We start from the raw sequence: 24,289 nt of genomic DNA on the forward strand, positions 1-24,289 counted from the left end.
CTTTTGTGGTGTATTAGTACCTTACGGTCACACAATACTTATGCCGCTTCTCGCCATTTTGTTTAATGCTGCTGTTTTCATCTTCTTCTTTTCATGCATTTTCCTGCAGTCGAAGAACTTGAATTTCCTCGTCATTACCATCTCTTCCTTCGTCCAGTCGTATTCTTGAATTTCCAATTACGGTACATTATTACTGAATGGGCAGTGTAGATATTCTGGTACCATTTGTGATTGAAGTTTTTTTTTATATCTTGGCTGATTTTCTTTTATACCATAGTTTATCGTTGAAAAAAGAAAAGAAAAGAAAATAAGAAGACCACGGATAATGCACAAAATGAATAATTTGCTTGCGTATTAATCGAGAATTTACTGTATATTAATTACAATATTGATGAATCTAATTACGAAAAATTATTGGCAGAAAAAGATACTACATTAATGGCTCAAGTTGTTTTACTGTCAAAAACCTGAACAAATTCTTTGGTTTAACCTTCCACTATATTATTCTTAAATCAGTAGTCGTATTGGATTGGTATGGCAATCCGGTAAACTAAGATACCTAAGAACTATAGCAACTGTAAAGGTTTAAATTAAGGTATATTCAATAATGCTCAAACGTACACTTGTTACTAATTAATAGTGCACTAAGTCAATTGAATAAAGTAGGTTCTTATGAACAGTATTTAAATGAACACCTAATTTCACTTTTTAAAATTTTCTTTCATTCTTGGCTTTAGCATACAGGTTGTAATCTATTTCCAATTGGACTACTACTCTAAGCTTAAGGAGAAAATTGGTAAACGCAAATGAATAATTATAAATGAAATTGTAGAAAACTTGAAGAATATATATATAAAAAACTATGAGAAAACGTAATATAATCCATCGCAGTTTCACTTCAAAGTATAAGATCAAACCTACGAAATTTCGTCGTAGAGATGAGTCTCAACATTTGGTCACCTTAGAATTATAAAAAGACAGAATTTTATTCACATATTAAAATATTAAAATTACGGCTTACCATTCACTTGGTTGAAATATCGTTTCTTCAGAATGTCTTAAAAGAACAGTATTTTAACAGTAAGAACAGTAAATTTTAAAACGAATATTTGTGGAAAAATGAAATGAAATCTAAGTTTTACATCCCACGGTTATGCCGGTTAGGCTAAAGGAGACGGTGATGATGAGAGATGAATGAAATGGTGGAAAGAAGAAAGTGGGAGGAAACGGGAGAACCCCGGGAAAACCCACGAGCACGGTGTTTGTCCACCACAAGGTCCACACGGCGCGAGCTGGGATCGAACCAGGGACCCCAAGCACCGGAGGTGAACGCTTTACCACTCAGTCACCGCACCCCCTGAACATTTGTGGAAGAAGATATATATATATATATATATATATATATATATATATATATATATATATATATATATATATATATATATATATATATATATATATATATATATATATATATATATACTTCAAGTACATACATTTATTCCTATGAATAGTATGCCGTTGATGAATTACATATTGAAAGTTAGATATTAAAAATGACATTTCGTAGGTAAGCATCCTATTTGTCCAAACAATCCTGAAATTTCGCATGGACAGTTTTAGGGCTTCACGTAACACTTCAACATTAATTCTGATAATTTCCTTCCTAACCCTTGTTTTAGTTTCATGGTCGTAGCAATTTCATTGTGGTCGTAGTAATTCATTCGGCTTTTATAGTGACCCAGAAGAATTCGCAAGCTGTCAGGTCAGAGGATCTCGAAAGCCCTGAAATGTCGTCTCCAAAATTACCAGTTTCCAAACAATTGTCTTATGTACGCCCCAAAACAAATGCTGTATGTGGTTGTTCCTTATTCTTGAAATCGGGTATTATAAATACGAGTAATTTGTGGGAACTTCTGCAACTTGTGTACAACAATATAAAACCAAGATTTCTGGTACGGACAATACACCAAACAGACGTATCATCATTTTGCGAAACGGCTTAGGATGGGACAATATGAAACTCAGAGTTAAGTTTATTGTTGTGCAATGGACACTGGTATAGCTGATGTGCTGAATAGCAAAAGTTTGATCAGTGAGAACTCTACTAAGATTGAAATTACATCTAGTCTTGGTCCGACATCTAATGAAATCGACAGTCTGACATCTAGACTGTTAATGAAATCGTTCTCTTTGCTTACTTTTGCCATAATTTGCCATAATTTATCACAAAACTCTCGATGCAGTTTGTGGTCTTTAGGTTTCAGCTATGGGTGATCTGCAACTTAAATGGATGGAGCGTAAAATGTAGTGATGATATTCTTTATAAAAACTTGAACAGCGAATCTATACACGCATTGCCCAATGTCGAACTGAACGCTGTGAGCTTCTTATGATAGGATCTCAAACAGCCTCTATACTTTTAGACGTGAGAATAGGTTACGTTTCTTCTTTTTCTCTTTGTTTTGTTTTGTTTCAGAATCAAGGCCTTTTCCTCAAAGTTATGTACACATGTGCTGATTAAACACTATGACGTCCTAAATTAACCCTCGAGAAGTCGCGCTGAAAAAGTAACGCGAGTAGTCGCGCGCGGTCAAAAGGACCGCACGAACATAATTTGTTGCAAATATCGTTTTAAATATTTTTCTCGTATTAGAAACGTAATTTTGTATATTTTCTGATTAAGAGGGAATAACATTTTTATTATTATAATAAGTTTTACAGTAATAACTATTGGAGAAACCTACAATTAGACACGTCCTTCTTTTTTATTTCTGATTTGGAACAAAATGTTTTTTTCGTTACATATTTCTTTAGATAGATAGCTACGCACTAGTTTTATTGAAAATTCTAAACCTGATGATGATCTTTTGTTTTTGTCAACTCTGGTTCGTCTAAAATTAGAAATGCAATAGTAAATTAGTTAAAAATATACTATATAAACATAACACTAAAACAAAGTTTCACAGCGCATTTGACATTGAATTAGAGCTCACTCGTAGCTAAACGGTTAGCATACACGCCTTTGGCGTGGGACTTCCGGCTTTGATTCCCGGTGGGACCTCATGTAGTTCGGATCCTTCGTTAAGCAGTAGGACTATGTCTTACATAGCTTGATGCTGAAAAGGGCGCTAAATTGAAATCAAATCAAATTTACAGTGAATTATTTTACGGTCCTGTTATTTTGAAACTTCACCTATACAGCGCTACATTCAATTATTTTAGGTTATCTTCAAATTTACACTGTTCTACACTTCGTCGTCGCTTATTTCTGGGTTTAAGATCTTTAAATTCGCTCGCAGACTCCTCACTTCACCTTTCGTGTTCACTTCTTCCTCAGACAAAGCTTCAACGAGATCATCTCGGCTGATTTATCAAAATAGTCCATTCCTAACATTTCCCTCTGTTGTTTTAAGCTGTTCATTTATAATTTTCTCTTTTTTCATACTTGGTATCAGTTTGTTAACTCTGTTGACCTCCCTTCCGTCAATTAAAATAATACTTATGTTTATAAAGCTTGAAACATCTCCAAAGCAAAGGTCACGTGCAGAGCGAAACAATGAGAAAAAACATTACACGGTTAGTCGCGCGCGGTGGAAAGCACCGCAGAATCACTAAACAATTTCTAGTAGTTAAACTAAACAACGGATAACGGAGTGATTGAGCAGGAATGTTCGAAAAGGTGAGGGGGAAGATTAGCTAGACGGAGAAGTCTGTCGGACAAACAGAATGGACACACGATCGAAAATAATTTCCCTGTGGTGCTTTTGACCGCGGCGCGACTAAAGAGTTTAAATTCACTACGCGTGTCTTCCACACCGTCACTATTATTGTAATCTATATTGCTCATCAACATAACTAAATTACAAGATATTGTTGTTGAGTTTTATACAGTATGCACAGCTTCAAAATATCCCATTGTTTTAAGATAATTTGTAGTAATACAAAGAAAAAATGGGCCAATAATTAATTTATATAATACATTACCGTATCAGAGTAAGCAAATACACATTTAAAATTTCTTTTCTGAACTAATTCGCTAAAATATACTCGTATTTAATCAAGGCATCAATATGCGGTTTTACAAATACACATTTCGTCATCTCTTATAAGGAGTACAACAACGAGAGAAACTTATCATAGAAGATACTGATACAATTTGAACTGGAAGAAAGATCTCCATGGCGTCTGTCAGCTTATCGGTCTCCTTTCAACTTCGCTATTTCTGGATCTTTGGAATGAAATTTAATTCTTTTTATTTCAAGTTGCTCTTCAATTACTTAACAATGCTTGGTAATGCTGAAAATTCTTTGCCTTCTGTGGAAATCAAATCTCAACTACGCATACTAAAAGCAGAACTGCAGTTTGTGAAAACATTCAGAAACAAGGTAAGATTTTTGAAACTAAATAATCTAAAATTTGTAAGCTCTGCTTGTCTAAAGTAGAAAAAAAATATTCAGAATGTACACTGAATAGTGAGTTTCGTCTACAAAACAATTGCCAGACAGTATTTTATTTTGTTGAGATCTCAGGAAGATGTAGCATAGAAGCAGTACTTTTAATCCGCAAAATGTCAGTTCTGGTTTCCAGTATGAGCTCAGAGTTTGAACCAGAGAAAGTAAAGCTGCAAGCGGAAGTTCTGAGATCGATAATATTTTTCTTCAGTGCTCCATAAACAAACATCACTGGCAAGTATCTAGAAATCTCAGGTAGCTAAAAGAATAAAGGTACTGTGGAGAGAACAGATAATGCTGTACGATATATTAGGCTGTCTCAAGGTAAATAGTAGGTTTTACGGCAGTGTTGCCAACAAGTTAGTACAAGAAGTCGCTAAATAGGAGATGAAATGACTTCAATTTTGGGTGAAAAGTCGCTAAAAAAATTTTCGTGGAATTTTTCCTCTTTCATATACATAAATTTATGATTAATTTTGCTTGAGACAAATCAAAAATGAGTTAAGAAAAACGAACAAAATTAAAGGTATAGAAAAAATCTTACACACTTCACTTCTACTCTCGCTTCTACAGATAATCTGTTTGCTATCGGCAATGTATTATTTGTGCCTCTAAAGGAAGCTCTGTAAACTAGAGGTCATTGGGATTGGTCCCCATGAGGAGGTTAGAGATAACAGCAATCAAAGTGGAAATATAGAGATTAATGCTATGCACTTTCCCAGCTCGTCAACACCTGCACTGATTCAAACAAGCAAAAGGAAAATAAACATATATCTGAACTGATTCGAGCTAATAGTACTTATTTTAGGACAAGTTGTTCGCAGCACAAAAGTTGCTAGATTTGTAAGTAAGTCGCCAAATCGTCATTCCAAAATCCCCCAAAAAGTCGCCAATCGGAAAAATTATTTTTTGTCGCTATCCTGGAAGGTGAATCCCCTAGATTTAGCGACTTCTCCCCCAAATTGGCAACACTGTTTTACGGTAAAAGCCATTATGCATTCATTCTCTCAGAGCTTTCAGTAAAACAAAAATATTTCATGTTATGATATCTTAACAAAGAAAAACTTACTTGTGGTGGCACTGTATAACCACTAAGTGAGAAAACTCCCAACATAATGATAGGCATCCAACAAGCAGCGTCTGTAGCAACAATAAGAGTCATTCTTCGAGCCATCGACGAATCAACTCTTCTCTGCTCACTCTTCACAGCCTGCTGCGTTGTTTTGGCCACAACATACATCCAAATGTAGCCAACGGCAATGATAGAGAACGATGTAAAATTAAGAACTGTAATATAAATGTTTATTTATTTAGTGATAAGTTTCAAATTAGTCAGTTTATACCGGAATGAATCAACAATTTAGTCTTTCAGTTCCAAAACGGCACTTGTCCATGTACAGAAAATTTCCGAAAAAAAAAAAATATATGTATGATCTGCATATTTTTGTAGAACTGGGAATACTTCAGAGTATTCATGTGAAACACCTCAACATCCTCAAATATTTCCAGTTCTACAAAGCACATCGATCCTACAGTTTTCTAGGTTTTCTTGGATTTTCTGTGAATGGACAACAATCACTTTGAAGCTGGATGGCTCAATTAACAAAGTCTACACCAATTAAAAGGCGTTTACTCGAGGGTTCTACCAAATAGAAAATTTATGGGTAAAATACGATCTGAATCATTTTTCGTGAAGAAATGAGAGAGTGAATATAAGTGATTACTGTCAATGCACAGCACATTGAAATTAATTTTGGGTGATAGTGAAAATATTGTATGTATAAGTGTTCTCTTCCACTATCGTCGTTTATGCATTACCCTCCCCCCCATCGCTGATGCGCCTGCTCCCTACGGACGCACCCCCTCGCTACCGCTCGTGTCTTCTGCTGTGCTCCTTCCCTGACCTGGTTAGATAGCATTCGTGCTTTTAGGTGGTCACCTAGCACAAATCGGTTCGTGTTTTACCACGTCCACACTATCTTTATACTGAGCCCTCCTAAAGTCAATCGGCAAGTAGTAATGGAGCTACTCATTTAGTGCATGCTCTGCTAAAAGAAATACAAAGCTCCAACCTACCCTGAAAATTTAAGAAATATGTCAAAATTTGGCAGAACCATCTGCTCGAGTAATGCCAATAAAAATATTGTCAATATCATAAAAGAATCAAACCAAGTGATGCTTTCATTCCAGTATCTCCATAAAAAAAAGTACACATTACGTTTTGCAGCTCCGTATAATGTATACTGGCATAAAATATTTTTCCTGCTTTAATTTCTGGGATATGACAATGTTTAAAATAGGTACGTCAACCTGTATGGAACAGTTTTGGTTTGAGAACTTTCGATTACGTTTAATTCATCAGACCGTAAAGAGAAATGAAAAAGAATATGATTCACGGGATCGGAAACGTTTTCCATACTAAAGTTTTAATATTTAACTTTTGAATTATTAACTTTTGAATTAATTGTAGTCTCCTTCGCCCCTCCCTCTCTTTCCTGTCACCATACCGTCTATTACGTCCTACAGTTCCTTCTTAGCCAATGTCCCAACCAATTTCTCTTCCTCTTCTTAATAATATCTAAAATTATTCTTTTCTCCCCCACCGTTTCTAACACCTTCTCATTTGTTTTTTGCTCGGCCCAGCTAATTCTCTCCATTCTTTTCCACACTCACATTTTGAAAGCTTCCAGTCGTTTTTCTTCGTTTTTGCGTAATGTTCATGTTTCTGACCCATACAGATCAGTACTCCACATGAAGCATATTTTTGTTTGAGTCTTTTTCTCAACTCTTTATTTAAGGTCCCACAAAATAGTATTTGTTTTCCTCCTAAAGGCTTCTTTAACCATTTCTATCGTTACTTTTATTTCACGTTCACACTTCATATCATCACTAATAATACTACCCAAGTATCGAAAACTGTTCACCCGTTCTATTTTCTATCCTGCTACTTCTATATTTGATAACAAGTTCTTCGTTCCAATCACCGTGGCTTTTGTGTTTCTAACATTTATTTTCATCCTATATTCTTCACAGCCCTTCCTCACGTTTCCTAACATATTCTTGACTTTCTCTTTAGATTCTGCAACAAACACTATACCATCTACAAACCGTACACATCTAATCATTCTACCTCCTACTGAAATGCCGTCTTTATTTCAATATTTTGAATGACAAAATAACTTACCGTTATGTGAAATTGTTGAAGCCTGATTGTTGTTGAATTTTTGTTGATCTACGTAATTACTACAGTAAAATATAAACAAAGTATGAAGCATGTCAATTTTTTTTATCATTGATATATTGACCTTCCAAATAACTATACTATTTCTTTTCGTTCCCATTTAACTATTTTTATCAATAAGTTTCTGCAAGAACTTTCGAAATTTTTAAGATTAGGATCTGGAAACGTAACAGATGGATAACTTGCAATAATTTAAGTGCTTGGGAATATTCGTGAGGATGTGACGCTAAACAGTGAAAGTGGTTTAAAATATTTGTAAATATATTGCACTACATAATTGTAATGTTTTGAGATATTTATATCTTAAGTAAAATGAATTATTGAAGTTTTTGGAATATGCCAGATAGATGGCACCAACTATTCAATGTGATATTCAATAATGATTCAAACGTAACATTAAAGGATTCAAAGTGATTTAGATAGACATCATCAATTAGTTGAAGTGATTTGGAATTTTCATGGGCAATGCTACAAATTCTTAGTTTGGAAATTAGCAAACAAAGAGCAGCATAAGGACAAAGGTGAGTAGCAGTTTGTGAAGAGATGTATTCGTACATCAAATATGTAAATTTTTATACTCTAGTTTTTCCTATTTATTTCTCTCCCATTGCTGGCTCATTTTTTGTAGCGTGTTTATTATTTACTTTACATAAGTAAATTGTTTTAGTTGTGCCTTTCTCCTAATAATCTTTATTCAAAGAATTACTTCAATATATTTCTTTAACAGATACAGCTGTCTTCTTACAACCACAATAACTGATTAACAGAGCTCCGTTGCCCATAACAAATAAAAATAATAAACAACTATATATTCAGATTTTCCTATTTTAACAAAAGAGACACTGACCAAAGCTTAAAACCCACTTTATTTTAAATTATAATTTGTAACTGTTTCGGATATCTAGGATATCCTTCTTCAGACACTATCGAAATTAATGAAAATACAGACATATATATAAATGTTGTTATAACAAAGTTTAAATTCTGACAAGGGTTAAAGAATTTAAACTTTGTTATAACAACATTTATATATATGTCTGTATTTTCATTAATTTTGATAGTGTCTGAAGAAGGATATGCTAGATATCCGAAACAGTTACAAATTATAATTTAAAATAAAGTGGGTTTTAAGCTTTGGTCAGTGTCTCTTTTGTTAAAACAATCAATCCAAAGCCATGAATAGTCTTACTATCAGATTTTCCATTCTGATATAAGTTTTGAAACAACCACAGATATTACCTAACTGCAAATGTATCTGTCTATTGGATGTGCAATCCTAACTATATGTAAAACTACCATGAACTGACATAAAATATAGGGGTAATTCCGATTGACGTGGAAAGTTGGAATTTGGAATGATTGTAGCTTTCCGGGACTAACTGACAGGAAAATTGTCAAAAGTGAATAATTTTAATTTTGAGAGAGTCTAAAAGAGGCATAAAGAAATTCCCCATGTTATTTAAATGGGCCTTTTTTGGACCTATAATCTCATGTTTTAGGTTCTTGGAGTTGGAATAGAAACTTGAAATTCGGTATGCTTGTACGTTTCCCTAAGCATTATCTAAGTAAATCACTAAAAATAATGATAAAAAAATAAAACAACTTTAGAGTGGTTTTATAGAGAACTGAAAAATCTTCTCCATGTTATTTAAATGAGACAACTTTTACACTCCAAAATTATGGGGCACTTCCTGTAGGGCTACAATTATTAAATTTGATATGATTGTAGCTTTTTGGAACTAACCGACAGAAAAAAAAATTGCCAAAAGTGAATAGTTTTAAGTTTTAAAGGGGTCTAAAGGGGCGATGAAAAAAATCCTCATGTTATTTAAATGGGCTTCTTTTTCGACCTATAATCTCATATTTTAGGTACTCGGAATTGGAATAAAATTTTGAAACTCCGTATGCTTATACGTTTTCGTTAGCGTTAACTAAGTAAATCACCATAAATAAAAATTTCCAACTGTAGAGTGGCTTTATGGGGAACTGAAAAATCTTTTCTACGTTATTTATATGGGACATCTACACTCCAAAATGTTTAGGCACTTCTGGCAGGATTAGAATGATGAAATTTGGCATGACTGTAACCTTCCGGGACTAACCGACAGGAAAATTGCCAAAAGTGAATATTTTTAGTTTTTAAGGGGTCTAAATGGAGGATGAAGAAATTCTCGTGTTATTTAAATAGGCGTTTTCTTGGGATACAAAATTTTATCTTTTACATACTTGAAATAGGAAAAGAAACTTGAAATTTGGTAGAATTGTGGGTTTAAGAGATGCGAGGCCGTAGGCCAAGTAAACGCGAGGATCAGGGGATGAAGTTCCCAGCTGGACTAAATTTAGAAAACATAATTAAAGAGCAAATGCACAAATTCACCTTTGATGCAAAGGCTGATGCATAAGAGGTGCAAGGCCGTAGGCCGAGCAAACGCGGGGATCTGGGCCGGAGCCTCCAGCTAGCCAAAGGCTAGTCTTTATTAAAAGAGTTTGTCTTATTTAACTTCTCCCTAACAATATTTAAATTAACATGTTACCAGCTTCTGGCGAATATCTAACACCCCATGTTCTACTATAGCACAATTTAAGAATTTCACATACAATAACTTTAGAATGAGTTGAATTGCAATTAACAAAATAACTAGTTTTTAACTGCTCTTATGTGTACTTTCAATTGCTCTTAACAATTTACTTGTTCAGCAAAATAGAATTCAAATTGATAATGTTAACCAATAGTTTGACATACTCTAACTCTTTACATGTGAATTTTTTAAAACACTCATTTAACATTTATTACTACTAGATTTTGTTTATTGTTAAGTGGTACGTGCATTACGAAAGAGATCACATATGCTTTGAGAAGGAGCTCGTCGAATTGGTGGGGGTCATGACGTCATCTATTTGGACTTCAAGAGTACAATGCAAAGATCTTATTTTGTTCTCTTGCGAATGTTGTCTAAAGGGTTTTATGGGATTTAAGAACACATATATATGTCGTCAACATAACCATCAGACAGAATACACGCGTTATGGCGTCTTTCTTTCTTGTTTTTCCCCCTTCCTCTACAATTTCTTTATTATTCTTTACTTCGAGTTAAACGGTACTGATCTTTAGTTTAAAATCCACTCTCTATATAAACAAAAACTTTCCTCGAATTTCCCTTTTCAGGTATATAATACGGATATACGAACGGTACCGTTTGGAACGTTGCTTTATTCTGAAGAGGCCGAGGTACGAACCAAAATCCTAGGGTTAATAATAATGTGTTAGGAAATTTTTACATTACGCCCTAATTTCTTTTTGAGATTTCTGAGTTATTTTTGGGATATTCATCTTACATTAGTAAATATTTCCCCCCTCCTTAGGTTTCAAGATATCAGATTGATATTTTGCACATGCACTGCGTATTTTACGTAGTATTTTCCAAATGATTTTGAGATCTGTACGTTAACATAGGGACGGTCCAGAGGCGCCTAAATTTTTGAGAAGGGGAGATTTTTCAGAAAAATTCCCCGTTTTCCTCGAAATCCTCTTTTCAGTTAAATGATATGGAAATACAAATGGTACCCTATGGAAATTTGTTTTATTTTAAAGAAAATAAGATACGAACCAAAATTCTAAGATAAATAGTGATGATGCAGTAGCTGCATGACGGAAAGTCTATAATTTATCCTAAAAATCCAAAAATCCCAAAAGGATTAGAAATAAGTTCGTGGTTATACTTTTTCTGTTTAAATTATTACAACGTATTTGAATTTACACTATATTATTGTTTAGTTTGATAGTAAAAGTAATATACTATACTTACATAAAAACACGAAAACCGAATATTCCCATCCACTAGGTTTGTCTGGCGTGATGTGAAGAGCTAAGCATACTCCAGAGCGTCCATAAAAGTTTCTTAAAAAAAAGGAGATAACTTTACCATTAAGAAAAGTAGAAAAGTTTATAAGTTAAAATGAACTGATGGAATTAATTTAATATATAACAACAACAGCTATAACAAGATAAAATACAAGCTCAACAATATAGTTAGCGTTTAACAGGAAAAAATATCCAAAGATGGGATATATTCCAATGTATAAATCTTGTTAAGCTGAACAACATGAATATGTGAATGTAAATCCTCATGCATAGTTTTTGAGAAAATCATTTTTTTGGAAACTTAAAACTGATGCTGTACGATCACCACGCTACCTATAAACATGAAACTGATGCTGAAATATGTATACCGTCATCAACCTTTTCATTGTGACACTAGCTAGATGATAGTACAACAGTGTGGTTGATGAGATATTACTCAAGATTATGATTAAATCTTAAGTATAATCTTTTATTTAACGATTGTAGTGTGTGTGTCCGGATTCTAAATATACCAAAAAGAAATTTTAATAACTCGAGAACTAATAATGATAGAATGGTCCGGTTTTGTTTTTCGGAAAGAGGAAAAACCATAATTTTATATCCAGCACAAAAACCTCAAGTCATCTCAGTACACCTCCATGTGTTCCCTCTTTTTTGCTTGGTAAACATCAAGATGGTACTCAACCTTTCTTCAGGTGTTGCGTAACATTTGATGTGTCACAGATTCCATAAGCATCGATAATTCTTAGACGTAGCTAAACCAAATCTTGAAATTGGGTCTGGGATTTAGGATCTAGGATTAAGATTTCTGGGCTTTCAGCATCTAACGTCATTTAGCCTGTCAAGTTTGAGGGATGACGTCCCTCGGCGAGCACACTATCCGGGGGAAAAGGAAGCAAGGAAGCGGCCTGGGACCTATAAGTTAGGTACCACCCCGGCATTTGCCTAGTGTGAATGAGAAAAATCCAGGAAAAGCTCATTCAGGGTGGCTGACCTGAAAAATCGTTTTACACTTTTCTGACCGATTGCCCCCACCGTGGATCGAACCCGGGACCGCTCAAAATTGTGTCTGGTACACAAAAGTGTTCACTTGTCCCAAAGAAAAAGTGCAGAGGATCAAGTCGAGCGATCTCCAGGGACCCTTGAATAGGACCTTCGTCTTCACTTCTTTTTCATTCACGGGTTTTTCCTAGGGATGAGCAAAACCAGTTTTTATAAAAACCGGTTCCTAGAAAAACCTAAATTCGAAAAACCGACATTTCGATTTTCTCCAAAATCGGTTTCAGTTTTCTCAAAAAACTGGTTCGGTTTTCACCGAAAACTAAAAACTCAAACTGTTTTGAGAAAAACAAAACTATTTCTGTGGAAACGGAATCGTTTTCCGGAGAACAACCAAGCACTATTCTGATAAGAAATAGAACCAGTTTTGAAAAATCTGAAACCGGTTTCGATGAAAAACTGAACCGGTTTTGAAGAAAACCGAAATTGATTTCGATAAAAATCCGGAGAAATTTGCAGAAAATTTGGAGAAAACCGGAAACAGGAAAACCGGTTTTTGTGCCCACCACTAGTTTTTTCCCACTGCTTTCAACACTGTGCTAGTTTCCAGCAATTGTTCGTGCCATATAACAATGCAATGATGGTCTGGTGGTTTCTGTCCATATTATTGTTTAAATCTCTGTTACAGGGGACTTGAATTTTGCAAACCGAAAACAACACTCCACTTTCTGACTAATAGTGAAGGACACCATTTTGTTCACGACTAATGCGCATACGTGAAATCCTCTTGCAGTCAATTGTCTACTAAGCATAGAATTCCATTGCTTTCTCTTTCCGAGAAACAAAACCGGACGATTCTGTCACTATTAGTTGTCGAGTTATTCAAATTTCTTATTGATGTGTTTTCATCCGAACATACTTAAAAGGGTTTAAAAGAAGGGAAATGAAGTATATACTCGTCATTGGAGAGTAGAAAAAAGTGAAGAAAAGGAAAGCATTATAAGAGAGAATAGACTGTTTATATATCACAGGCAGTCATATTTAATTGTAGTGCTTGAATGTCGCAATAAAAAAAAAAAAAAAAAAAAAGATAGTTAGGTTGAAACCCTTATGTATTAGCTACTTTCTAACACAGTTTAATATTTATTTGATTTTTTTCTCTCGAAGTATCAGGTTTTTAAATAAGAGGGAAAAAAATGTATAAGATGAGTCATTATATGAAAAACAAACATCAATTACATTTTTTTCACATGAAGTATGATCCATTTGAGAAAATACTTCAGTTAATATTTGTTTCACCAAGAATCGTCAACGAGATGTTTAAAGAAAGATGCTTGAACAACTACTTATTGTATGTTGTTTGCAATTAAATAAACTAACATTTACATGTACGTTGAGACAAAATAATAATACTATCCCTTTTCTTTGAGATAATATACATTAATGAAAAATTACAATAATGAAGCTATTACTTACTGGAAGTAGGGCATATGGATAAGGGGAATTCCTGAAAGGAGACCAGCTCCAATCCATCCACTTGCCATGATTATTCGTGTTTTTGGCATCTCTAAGCGACGAACTCGAAACGGAAATATAATAACAAGGAACCTATCCAACGTTATAACTAGGGAAAGAAAAGGACACAAATAAATCAAAGAAAATTTTATTATGAATATTGTTTCTCAGTATTATTATGGTAACTGTATATGGTTCTACTGAATTTAAAAGAATTGTGATTAAGTAAATAATAAGTAAAGTAAGTAAATAAGAAAAGTATTAAGTAAATAAAAGAATTATAAATAAGTAACGAACTACATAAAAATAGATTTAAAGTGATGAATTTCACATATTATTGCTAGAAACAGAGTCTCATATAACCATATAAAATTGTATATATATATATATATATATATATATATATATATGAACAAACTCCATGGCTCTGGATAAGTAGAGTAACAAATAAAACACAGTTCTGACCAGAGCAGAATGAAATATATTAAAAACTATACTTACAATGTGTTACAGTTTCAAGGACCTAACGTCCTCTTCATCAGACACAAACACTGAGAAAAGACAGGTGACAGCAGATCTTATATACATGGCCTTTCACTTTCTCATGTATGTAAGATCTGCTGTTACCTGTCTTTTCTCAGTGTTTGTGTCTGATGAAGAGGACGTTAGGTCCTTGAAACTGTAACACATTGTAAGTATAGTTTTTAATATATTTCATTCTGCTCTGGTCAGAACTGTGTTTTATTTGTTAATATACATATATATATATATATATATATATATATATGATTTATTACTTTCTATCGTTTTACCATTTTTCTATTTTTTTTTCTGAAAACATTGACGGATTTTAACGTGTTTTTTTTAATATTGGTGAATTTTAAACATTTTTTTTCCTGAAAATATTGGTGAATTTTAAACAAAGTCTAACTTAATATACTTTACACAAATATTTTTACACAGTAACTTTAAGTTCATATGCTTGTGCTATGATAGATCAAATACAACAGATTCAAAGCGTTTCTTTCGTGTAAGTTAGTAGATAATCAGGATGCAGAATGACTCTGATTTGTTGTGGAATGAGACATAGGAATAAGTGATAAATTGTTTCCAGATGAATATTCTACTATTCTTCATGCAGTGCAGATCCCAGTTCCTTCAGTGTGGATGGAGATCGATATCTGTTCCGAAATTTCAGAAAGACAGATAAAATCTAAAGGTTTGAAATGAAGTCTAGAGATCAGACGGGCATGAAACCACGATTTAACGGTTCTAGTAATGTGAATTGGCGCATTGTCATCTAAAAAAAAAAAAAAAATGCATCTTTGGGCAGCAACAAAATCTGAACCATACGATCCATGTAGTTACCTAATATCTCCACATGGTCACTGGTAGTAATGCCAGTAAGTGCAATTTCAGTCCTTACGAAATAGCAGAAAATTGTGGTTCACAATACCAAAGAGCCTCTGCGCTAGGGAGGAGAAAATTCGGAGCATAACCTTCTTTGGTAGTCGGCCATTAAGGTTTGTTGTTGGAAATAAAGCTCAAGAGGATTCAGAATATATTGTATTATGCGTCTCCAATTATCAGCGACTCACTCGGTAAGAACCTGACCGCGGATGTTGAGGTTATGCAATGTGTGTTGGACTCTGATTGTCTCTATAGACTGTTCCAGGTACTGATTCAGTTCCACATTTGCATTTCAGCCAGCACTTTTGCCGCATTCGCATTTTAATGCTTGGTTATATCCTTTTCAATGCTCGGCAATTCTTGTCACTAAGGTTTCGCTTTCCTTCATTATTACCCTTTGCCGGTATTACTAACACAGTGTTCCAGGTGCTGATTGAGTTCCGCAGTCACTTTTGCCGCATTCGCACATAAGTGCTTGGTGACAATCCACGGCGATTCTTGTCACATATTTCGCTTCCATCCATTATTACCTTTTTGCGGATACTATTAACACAGTGTTTCAGGTACTAATTGAGTTGCGCAGTCAGTTTTGCCGCCTTCGAACTTCAGTGTACTTCAATGCCCGGCGATACTTGTCACTGAGGTTTCCCTTTCGTCCATTATTACCCTTTGTCGATGCTATTTTGTCATGAGAACTGTACGCCATCATTATCTTAGATACTGTTCCTCACGACACAGCTTAACACACTCGTCATCTTTAGATACTTACGCCAACGAATCGCCCATCCACAATTTGGCTTGTTTGAAATTCAGAAAGGTATTCCATTTCACATCAGCACACTCTGCCCACTTCAAGACATATCTCAATTCTACCCTGCTTGATGTACTACAGAAATCATCTAACACACTTCAACAACAGCCAATCGCCACACACGTATACTTAGAGTTACTACTTTATAGATATGATGTGTTGTGAACAATAGGTGTTTTCATTATTTTGATATATATAAAGGGGGAGAGAGAAAGAAAAGAGAGATAACAAATTGCACACAAGAAAATAATAAAAATACTGTCACATAATAAAAAACGGATGCATCCGTAAATAATTTCACCAATATTTTATCCGGTCGGGAACAGAAGAACTAAATGCAAAGGAAATTAGAGATCAAAAACTATTCATGAAGCGTCCAGTTGGACACAAAAAATCTCGGGATCCAACTGAATACCTAATATTTCTATAAAAGAATGGTAAAACATGATACATACATTTGTACAGATAAACATATTACATCATAATGAATTAAATCTTACATATTTTCAATTCCCTTCTAAATAGGGAATACTTTTTAATTAAGCAATTATCAACTTTTTCCAGTGTGAACAACTACGAGAGTCAAAAGTCAGAAAATAACCACAAAAATGATGTATTATGTTTTGTTATCCTCGTATAGATTTTAATTCTCTACTCCTCAATAAACCTTTCTTCTCCTTCTTCTTCTTCTTCCGATTTGATAAAGCATTTAGCGAAAGTCCTTGTCACTTTGTGTTGGAAGATAGTGATTTTTAAAACCCTATTTCCTAGTCATTTCTTTCTTATTCCTGCTTCGAAATTTCATTGTTTTGACTATATTATTTGTTTATTCATTTTTTGGGTCTTGTTTCACAGACGACATTCTCAATTCGAAAATTATATTTTATAAAATATAGTTTTTGTACCTACATTCGATATATTATGAGAAATATATATAATCTGCGTTCAACTGTATCTGAGCTATTGATTATTATAAATAACCTTCCGAATTCGTAAGTTCAATTTAATGTCGTCAAGTTAAAGTTAAATAACAACACTAACGTTACACGAAAAATATGTTATAAGGTCGTTCAAAAAGTAACGTACAATTCACAGTAGTTCAGTAATGGTAAGCACTAGAAAAAATAAATTTTGTAGCTAAAAGCATTGGTTCTTTGGAAATGTCACTCAATATATAATTCATTTGCTTCACTGGACTGTAACCATCATTATTCCCATAACACGAATGCACATTGCTAAGACTCTTGAAGTTAACCATTACATCAGTTTTTCACACGTGTAATGAGCTCCTTGTTATCTAGAAATTGTTTCCTATGTGGATGAGCCTTCATTCATCCAAATAGATAGAAATTCAATGGTGCTAATTCAAAATTATATGGGGTTGTGGCACTAGTGTCCAGTGGCGGCGATTGGACGTTAAAAGTGGGGGGAGGGGCAAGACATAGTCTGAATATTTGTATATCAATGTTAGTTTTCCGGGTTGTTTCTGACACTTTATTTGACGAAAGATTGTATAACTAATAGGATACTATCTTTTTCAGTTAAAATATCATATATCGTATTTCGTATTATCTTAAGTATATTGACAAGAACAACACAAGTACTGGCCCTTTGTACTCTTAAACAACGAAAGTGTAAGAAGGGATTTGATTCATTGCTTATGAACATCTTAAAATTCTGTCTGGAAAATTGTGTGGTCAGATTATTTAATAACAAATTTGCAAAACAGATAAATAGAAAGGATAATATTAATCATAGTAATGAATAATGAGGCTTGTTTTGTAGAAGTTACATTGAAACTGGGGATTAATGAACAACTTATATTTTTAATTCCACACATGCCATTTAAATGTATGTTATTACCAGTGTTCGAAGTGGAAAAAAGTAGAGGCGGTTTGTTTTATTTCGATTTTGACTGGACATACCGGCCACCTAACTGTTGAAATTCAGTGAGGGTGTGTTGTCAAAAAGATTGCATTTCTATTTACGTAATCACTAAAAAACATTGGAGAGTTTCTCTGTAGTTACGGAAGGGAGGGACATGGAGAGATTTTAATACCCCGCCAACAAGTCTTTGAAAAAATAAAAATATTCCCTTATGTTGCATTATAGAGAATTATTCACGAAAATGTTTAAAATCCGAGTTTTTATATTAACAATTTCCTGAAGGAAAACTGCCGGACCCCCCAATCGACTCGCCGTGTATTCCAAATCCCCGGAAGATCCGCCCATACTCAAAACACGGCATTTATATACATAAAGGCAAGAAAACACACACATATATAAGAAAGATACAATTCAATATGGCACGTCAAACTATAAACTAGACGAACTTCTTTGAAGACACCTCCTTTTAAAAAGAAAAGGTAGGAAAAAGATAAAAATGTCGATGTTGTCAATTTAGAAACTATTTCTACATAAGAAATAAAATCTTTCTACGTGGAAAGCTATTCGTCAATTACTGTATATAAAAATGGATTTATTAAAGGCATTTAGCGTCTACTCTAGTGACAGTATGTCTTGATAACTGAAAAACCAGAGGCGATATGTCTTCATCACGGAAAAACCAGAGGCGGTATGGCATACCACCGCATATCGTCTCACATCGATCACTTGTTATTGCTCTTAGAAAATAAAAGAGAATAAATACTACAAGCACATGCTACGACATTTGAAGAAATATGCAATTGCAATATTAATTGCTTTGAATTGCAATTAAAATGCAATTCCTGTAGCTTTTCGAACTCCACGGGAAGACATAACCAATACGTACTCACGCAACGGCTAATACTAAATGGCACAATTTTTTTCTATAAACCAGAAATACATACAAAACCTTTACATTTCCAGATAAAACTATATACATTAAGGGATCACGTCAAAAAAGTATGGGGGGCAACTAGCCCTCTTGGCCCCCTAATCGCCGCCCATGCTACTGTGCATTCCATCTTCTGACCGTGTGTAACATGCGGTCTTGCGTTATGGTGATGTAACTTGATATCCCTTACATGCAACTCTGGCCTCTTTGTTCGTAAGATACGAAGCTTGTCCAACAACGAACAAACTCGATCTTTAGTAATGGTCATTCCATATTCAGAAAGTCTATAGAATCACCTACAGCGATCCCAAGAGAATGTTGCGATCCATGTGTTGAGTGACTTGCAATTCATTATTTTTTTGCAGAAAGACACTGAATGCGTCCATTCCATTGAATATCTTTTGCTCCCAGGATTGAAATGAAACAGCCAGGTTCATCATACATGGTGACTCTATTAAGCATTCTCAACAATCCCCACAGAAACTTTACACACATTCTTCCTGATTTGCATCAACTATTTTGTTAGAAACCGTGGAACCCAGCAAGTACAATATTTTCTATATCCCAGTCATTGAGCTAGTGTTAACAAGGATCTGTTTGCCATATCTGTGTGCCCATAATGATGCAACTGTCTTATTTTTTTTCTTCGGATGAGTTTCTCAATGATAACTGGGGTTTCCATCGGTTGTGACAGTTGACGGTCTATTTGACCGTAGCAATCATCACGACAAAACCTCTGAAATCATCGACACACATTAATTCGAATTATTGTGTTGTCTCCATGAACTGCCAACAACTTACTATGAATCGATGTTACCTAGTTATCTCTGGATTAGTAGATCATGTAGATCACTGAATATTAGCATAGTAGGGTAGCCACAGTGATATCCCATGATAGCAAACCTGGCACAATAGGAAATATTAATAATAATTAAAAAAAAGTTAGATGGTAAATGACCATTGCTTCTACTTAAAAAAAAATTGTCTAGTGCTTACCACTGACGAACAGCAGTGAATTGTGCAACCATTGTATAATTAATGAAGTTTGTAATTTAGAAATAAACAGTTAGTTTTTTAAAAAGTAAAAGTAAGAACTGAATCTTGCCTGGTGTTCTGATGAATATAGTTGTTCTTGGGGAATCAGTCATGTAAATTTCACGTCATTCAACGTTTCATCAACTGATAATATTGTTCTCGAAACGTTCGACGACGTGGAATTCTTCTGCTGATTATCCGAGAACAATTATATTGAATACTCCAGATTCTTAAACATTGAAGTATTATAAGTTATTTTAATTCTAAACAATGTGAAATCATGACCATGGCATTTATGAATGTGGTTAATGTAGAAATTTAAAAAGAAGAAAGAAAGACGACCAAAAGATGTAAGTTTTACTGGTTAATGGAACGAGATGTAACAACATTTTTAATGTTTTCATTTTGTACAATTTCCATTACTTGAGATAATGGTGTAATACTAATATTTTTCGTAAAGTATGCTCTCGATCGTTGACACAAATATAGCGTTTACCTATTTAGAAAAAAATCACATCTTTTGTGTCACGGGACCCACCATTAATCACTATCCGTTCTTCATACTTCTATCAAAAAGTGTAAATTTTTATATATATATATATATATATATATATATATATATATATATATATATATATATATATATATATAAAGCTTATCTCCACTTTACTACCCGTAGAATTGTGAGTTAGTCAAATTGATTAGAGGCTACAGTCTTCGCCTCTAATGTATTGAATATTCAGATCTGAAAATTGCAATTAAAATTTTAGGAATTCTTTTGATGAATTCTGTCTTATCAATAGTGATACTCTATTATTTAACTTTAACTAGGGTTGAAAAGGCTATTCTGTCGTTTTGTAACTTTGCATTATGCAACATTATCAATTTTAATGCTGGGTCATTCATTCCTTGCGGAGGATTGAGTAGACTGAAACTCAATGATGGTAACGGTTACTTTTAAAATATGTGTTACCTGTAGTCTTTATCTTATGAGCAATATTTGGAAGTTCGATTCTTTCTTAAATTGGAGTCATAGTAACATACATAATATTTTCTGATGAAACCTTACACTTCTTTTGTAGTCGTGGAATCTATATGGTTTCCTGATTTGGTATCATAACATCTTCGAAACAACTTCTTGATATATTTTGATCACAAATCTAGAGGCCTATGTTTAGCAGTAGGGTCCAGCTCTTTTCTCTAAAAAATGATACAATTTTGGTCATATCTGTTCACATTCTGTTAGTTTAGGGTAGGTTACGTTAGTTTAGGTTAGTTTGGGTTAGGTTAGGTTAGTATAGTTTATGTTATAGTGTAGGTGTTCCGCATAATTTTCCAAAAATGATAGAATTTCGTTTATTTCTACTAATATTAGGTTAGTTTAGGTTAGTTCAGGTTAGCTTAGGTTAGTTTATGTTAGGTTAGGTTAGATTTGGTTACATTATGTTACGTCTAAGTACTTGCATCATTCATTTCTCCTGTAAATTTTGTGTTTTTTACGTGCTTCTGGACCCCTTGTACTAAACATACTCCAATCTAGAATATTATTATTTACACAAGATATGAACTAGTAATTAATTCAGAGCGACATGTGATCAATCTTGTGACGTTTTCTGCCAAGGGCTTATTATTATCATCCAACAGTAACAATGAAAAGTAGAGTCCGAGTACTTAAATAGATGCTAGGGGTATAGTTTTCCGCAATTTGATTTTTTCTCCAATTTGAACAAGTTTAATAATCATAACAAGGACGTCAAGAGTAAAATAATGATTCAGTTTTCAATTGTTGGTTTAAGCATAAATACATTATTTTCCACAGATCACAGTTGTAAAATAATCATCTGGCATACTTATTTATCGGTTCTGTTAGTGCAGAGGGTAAAATCATACAACACAAAACTGCAATTTAAAAGAGTTTTACAAAAATTTCTGTTTTAGTTAGTGAGGACTAACATGAACATAAAAGAGACTTGCTTACTATTTTTATAATATTTCCTTTTAGCGATATCCACGAAAAACAAAAATCTGGAAATTTCACCTTTCTTTTATCTTTCTTTCGGGAGCATGGTGGTTCAGTTGTAGAGCGCTTACCTCTGGTATGTGAGGTCCCTAGTTTAATCCCGGCCAGGTAAGTTTGTGGTGGACAACATCGTACTCGTGGATTTTGTCAGGATACTCCTGCTTCCTCCCACTTTATCATTCCCCCAATTTTTCCATCATCATTTACTTGTTTTAATGAGTCTCCCTTAGGCTAAAGGACATAACCGTGGAACGTCAATCTCAAAGATTTTATTTTATTTATTTCACCTTTTGCCTTTTGCTTTTAAGCAAAGCATTTTCACTTACCTTTGGTCCATCAACAAAGCACTCGAACTTTTCGTTTCAGAAGCATTTAAAGTTAAATCTCTTTCACTATATTAGTTGTATACGATCTTTTATTTCTCGCTATCTCTCTCTCTCTTTCTCTAATATGTTCTTAAGATGCACTCACTATAACACTCAATCTCAGTAATCAGCCGTACAAAGAATCTTGATCTCGATTCTGCAATCTTTCCAGAAAAAGGTAAGCAAATATGTCAATTCGTAGACAGTGAGTTTAAGATATCTCTCGATATTGCCAAAATAAATTAATTTTCTTATTGTGTTGTCGACCTACATTAAAAATATAAAAAAGGTGCTTTTGGTTTGAGATTTTCATTGTTATTGCTTCATTTTTTTTTCGTTTTTAAGGTTTTTCTGTATCGGTTTCAGATTTTTGTAGCCAAATATTACTAGTAAGATATTAATGTTGAAAACGATGCGCCTACACGAAATATCTAGAGTAATTCGTTCCTCATCTTTATTCATTCAATTCCATTATTGTTAAGTGACCGAGATTCCAGAACAAAGAACTTTTGGTAACTACTTATTACTCCCTGCATAAAATGCTTACTAGAACTATGAGGGATTAAATTTAAAGATTGGTAGACAGAAATAAACTGTTCCGAAAGAAAAGTCTATTCAAATAGACAAACAAAAGGAAGAAGTGTGAATATTACTTGCTATCATCACAATTGTTGAGAATAAAATTCCATACACTTATGAATCTACGACAACATAACAATAATATCGACAATACACATTAACCATAGTGACAACTCAGTATAATATTAATGTAAAATTTTAACTTTTTAAAACTACGAAGAAACGAATTGTCATTGGATTTACTGGTTTCTGTAGTGTTTAGTGATTATCTTCGTTCATAGTGAGCACAGATAATCGTTACTTATTTGTTTTAAACAGAAGATGTGTACAAGTGCTTCACAAATTTCTGTTATTTTGTAATTTGTTTTCTAAGTAAAGAAGTTGTCTTATTCTGGGATAGTTCTATGATGAGTGGATCCACAATAGTTTTAAACCAGTTCAAGAAGTTACTGAAGAAAATATCAGACCATTGAAATAATTTTTAAGAAGAGTTAACTATTACTACTAACGGATACAAGGTTAGTAGTATTTCATGTACAAACATGTAGTTTTTATTTATTTCGAAAAGTTGATTTAATATTAATCACAAAGCAAACAAGGAAAGTAAATACTTAAGTTATAGTATATGCACACATGTTTTGTAAATTTAAATTAGGTATTCTGGACTCACGAACAGCTATAAGAATGTAGGTGGAAAAATTATGTATGTTATATCCTTCCTCCCGTATATACTCTCTTACACTACTGATTATTGAATAATTTGAATTGGGTGATTAGCACGAGATAAATTACTCATTCCTCGAGTCAAAATCTAATACTAATAATCCTATGAAAGTCTGTTAAACTTTTTCCGAATAACATAGGAAATAATGAACAAACAATTTTGTAGCACTATTGCCTTCTGCAATGTGATCCCAAACATCATTGAAGGATCATGAATAAATTTAGGCTTACATTTGAGAAAAATTATCATTTCAGAAAAAAAATACCTTTGATAATTTTAACACAGTAAATATTTACACACTATAAAAAGCCTAGTTGATATCGTTTTGAAAATATTTAAATATTAAGAAGCCCCATCACGGCGAAATTAAAATACAACTAAGTTTACAGTAATTATGTGATATCTTCAAATATGTAAAAGATGATCGAAATGTGGAACAAGAGCTCGCTAGACATA

At 33.6% G+C, this 24,289-nt stretch overlaps 1 protein-coding gene across 1 annotated transcript in view; it reads right to left on the minus strand.

Annotated features, from left to right (window-relative positions):
* Positions 1 to 24,289, minus strand: part of LOC145665513 (G-protein coupled receptor GRL101-like) — a 455,441-nt gene that overhangs the window by 13,248 nt on the left and 417,904 nt on the right. The window contains exons 22-24 of the mRNA XM_081732819.1: positions 14,033 to 14,180; positions 11,502 to 11,593; positions 5,524 to 5,741 (exon numbers count right to left, since the gene is read on the minus strand). Coding sequence (XP_081588945.1) covers positions 5,524 to 5,741; positions 11,502 to 11,593; positions 14,033 to 14,180 — 458 coding nt within the window. The remainder of the gene's footprint in view (positions 1 to 5,523; positions 5,742 to 11,501; positions 11,594 to 14,032; positions 14,181 to 24,289) is intronic.

The sequence above is a fragment of the Thermobia domestica genome, chromosome 11 (genome assembly GCF_964235325.1).
Source record: "Thermobia domestica chromosome 11, izTheDome1.hap1.1, whole genome shotgun sequence".
NCBI classification, from domain to species: Eukaryota; Metazoa; Arthropoda; class Insecta; order Zygentoma; family Lepismatidae; genus Thermobia; species Thermobia domestica.